Here is a 3,297-nt window from a genome sequence, read left to right as displayed (position 1 = left end):
AATTGTTGTTTGTCTTGCTAAAGAAGTCGATTGGGTGGATAGTAGATAAAAAAAAAAAAAAAATGTTAGCGTAAGATATATATATATATATATATATATATATATATATATATATAACATAACATTTAGTATAATATTTAACTAAACGAACGTGCGCCTTTTTAGGAGTTTTAAAAATTTTCTCTTCTTATCTTGCAAAAACGGAAAAAAAAAAAAAAAAAAAAAATGGCATTTTGCAAAGACATATAAATAACTACATTAAAGGTAATATAAAAAATACTCTGGTCTTTTAATCAACGTTTCATCGTGAGTGATCCGTCAGAAGCAGAGACACTCTTGTGAAGCGTTAATAAAATTGTACACACATGTATAACTATATATATAATTATGCATATATAACTATACATATGTAAATACAAGGCTATACATAATAAACCTTCAAGCATATTGGAGGACGTCTGGGATGCATACTAACACCTTCCATACCCAAATATCTGATCAACCCCCATACGTGTCACTACGTGTGAATAACACCCACACATATGGAGACATATACTTATACATTTATGTTGAAGTTGATAAAAAAACATATCTTTGCTTTTTAGCAAAGATGTGCTAGTATCCATAAGCATGACAAAAAAAGAGGGGGAGGGGGAGGGGACTCAATTTTACATTACTATTTTGGATTTATTCTTAAATGAATTTAATTCTTTTGAATCCCCATCTTCATCATCATTCAGCTGAGTCGTCATGTTTGTTGTGGTATGTGTGTTGTTCCGTGTCATATTCTCCCTCCCCCTCTCTTTATCTTCAGCGCATGTGTTTGATTTCCCGTGACTCCTCGAAGTTGAGGAAGTACCATCCGAAGAATCGTAAGAATTAGATGTAACAATAGTCCTTTTCATCTCCATTTTCTCGTCATTTTCAAAAGAATTGCTTAAATTCCAACTAACGATTAAATCAATGAGATCCTTCGAAACAACTTTAGAATTACTACCGAAGACACAGTTCTGTATGTTTAAACATAGTTTGGAAATTTGTCTACCTGACAAGCCGACCAATCTACTAGCTAAAACGTCCAGGTAGATAGAATCTATAGAAGAATCTATAAGTATGTCATATTTCTTTAAAGGAAAAACATATTTATTAAAATAAAGCGAAAGCATTTTCTTAATTTCGTTGATTTGTGGGAAATCGAAATTGTACTGTTCATCTATTCGATCAATTACAGCCGGATCTAAGATATTCCTACAATTGGTGGCTAAAATGATGCAAAACTTTTTTGATTCTGTTCCTGTATGATAAAGAAATGTAGCTAACGCATTTCGAAGACTTTCAGAGAAATGTGCTGATGTTTCATTTCTTCCTCTTCTTAGAAATGCTTCTGCTTCGTCGAAAAAGATCACGCATTTTTTATTTTTTCTTCGTTTAACAAAATCGAATATTTTATTTAATTCTACAGATGCATGTACTCCTAATGCACTTACATCCCCCCCATTTATTATTATATAATCAAAATTGCTAAAATGAGACAAAGTTTTCGCAAATAATGTTTTTCCTGTACCTGGAGGACCATGTAATAATATATTCTTCAAATAAAGATCATACTTTTTCGAATTCGTTAAGCTATTTATAGACCAAGTTAATTTTTCTTGCAATTCTTCATTTAATACTATATTTTCAAAAAAATTGGTACTTTTTTTATTTTTGTTTTTTAGAATTTTTTTTAAAATATGAAAATTTTTTTTCACATTAAATATATCAAAAAATTTATTAATATGCCAAAGTGATGTTTCTCGAATCAATTTTGGTTTTCCTAATTTTGTTTCAGCATAGGATCTAATTAATCTAGTTGTATGTTTCGTTGTGTATATACCTACAGACGTAAGAGTAACTACTAATGCAAATCTATATAATTTTTCCTTATCGTTCAGAAATATAAACATGGAATTATTAAATTGTTCAAAATATTTATTTATACTTTCTAATTTGGTTTTCCTTTCTTCATCTGCTTTTATTTTTAACGTTTTCAAATGTATGTCTAAATTCTTTCTTTCTCTTTCTATGAGACCCTTATTTTCTTCCTGTATTTTTGCCTTCATATTTTCTCTTTCCAAAGATTTCTCTTCTCTTATTTGTTTCATTTTTAAATTTAACAATTCCAATTCGTTCCTTTTTCGAATATTCTCTTGTCTTAAGTATTGTTCATGTTGATTCCGTAACCATTCTTCATTTTGTTTTTGTTGATCTAGTAGTTTCTTCTGGTATGCTTCTGCTTCTAGTCTAGTTTTATACTCAGCTGTAATTCTCTCTTGCTCCTGTTGATAATTGATAGTTTTCCTTTTTTCTTCATTTTCAATTCTTGTTTTGTTGCTAAGATATTGTGCCCGTTGTAGGGACAATTCTTCCATTTGTTTTTCATATTCCTTTTGTTTCGTCAGTTCTTGTAATTTTATCAATTCAAAAGCTTTTTTCGAATTTGAGGATTGGTCAAGCTCCTTCAAGGCCTTCGCTCCTCTTTCCAGGGCTGTGGGATCGAAATTTCCTGTTATATATTCTCCTGTTTTCTCATCCCCTAAGTTCTGTTTGCTTCCTACCCCTACAGGAGGGGGGCTTCCCATCATTTTTGAAATATTCGGGAAGTTCATTTCGATACTGGAAAGTGCAGGTTCAGTGTATGCCAAGGGGACGGAGGCGAGGGATTGCTGCTGCTACAGCTGCTACAGCTGCTATTGGTTATATCACTTCTTTCACTCTTATCACTTTTATCACTCTTATCACTTTTATCACTTTTATCACTCTTATCACTTTTATCACTCTTATCACTTTTATCACTCTTATCACTTTTATCACTCTTATCACTTCTATCACTTCTATAACTTCTATCACTGCTATCACTTCTATCACTTCTATAACTTCTATCACTGCTATCACTTCTATCACTGCTATCACTTCTAACTCCTTTACTATAAACAAATGTTCGGCATCAGCATAGTTTCCCCTTTTCCACCTATATCATAATAAATTAATCTCAACTTGTATCGCGATGTAACCAGAAAAGAAAAGCCACATATTCTCTTCTCCTTCTCATAACATGTGCACCCTAGAAGTAGAGCAAAAGTGGGTTCTGTAGATGCCTAATTCTTGTTCTTGGTATCATATATATATATTCAATCAAAGAGTCATGCAGAAGTGACTTCAAAGGATTCAGCAAAAGGTTAAAGGTCCCGTATCTGCTTAGCTATATTACACGTTCGTGTATGCATATAAATGTGGAAATGCATTTAGAGCATTTTT

The 3,297-nt window shown here is 31.8% G+C and overlaps 1 protein-coding gene across 1 annotated transcript; it reads right to left on the bottom strand.

Annotated features, from left to right (window-relative positions):
* Positions 1-668: 668 nt before the first annotated feature.
* PGO_010570 (AAA family ATPase) lies at positions 669-2,648 on the bottom strand (the record flags this gene model as incomplete). The annotated part of the gene is made up of 1 exon (XM_028685697.1): positions 669-2,648. One exon carries the CDS (start codon positions 2,646-2,648, stop codon positions 669-671), a length of 1,980 nt encoding a protein of 659 aa, XP_028541498.1.
* Positions 2,649-3,297: the final 649 nt, after the last annotated feature.

The sequence above is a fragment of the Plasmodium gonderi genome (genome assembly GCF_002157705.1).
Source record: "Plasmodium gonderi DNA, contig: Chr01, whole genome shotgun sequence".
NCBI lineage: Eukaryota > Apicomplexa > Aconoidasida > Haemosporida > Plasmodiidae > Plasmodium > Plasmodium gonderi.
Note: the sequence above shows the minus strand (reverse complement) of the source record. Positions and strands in the feature narration are given on the sequence as shown.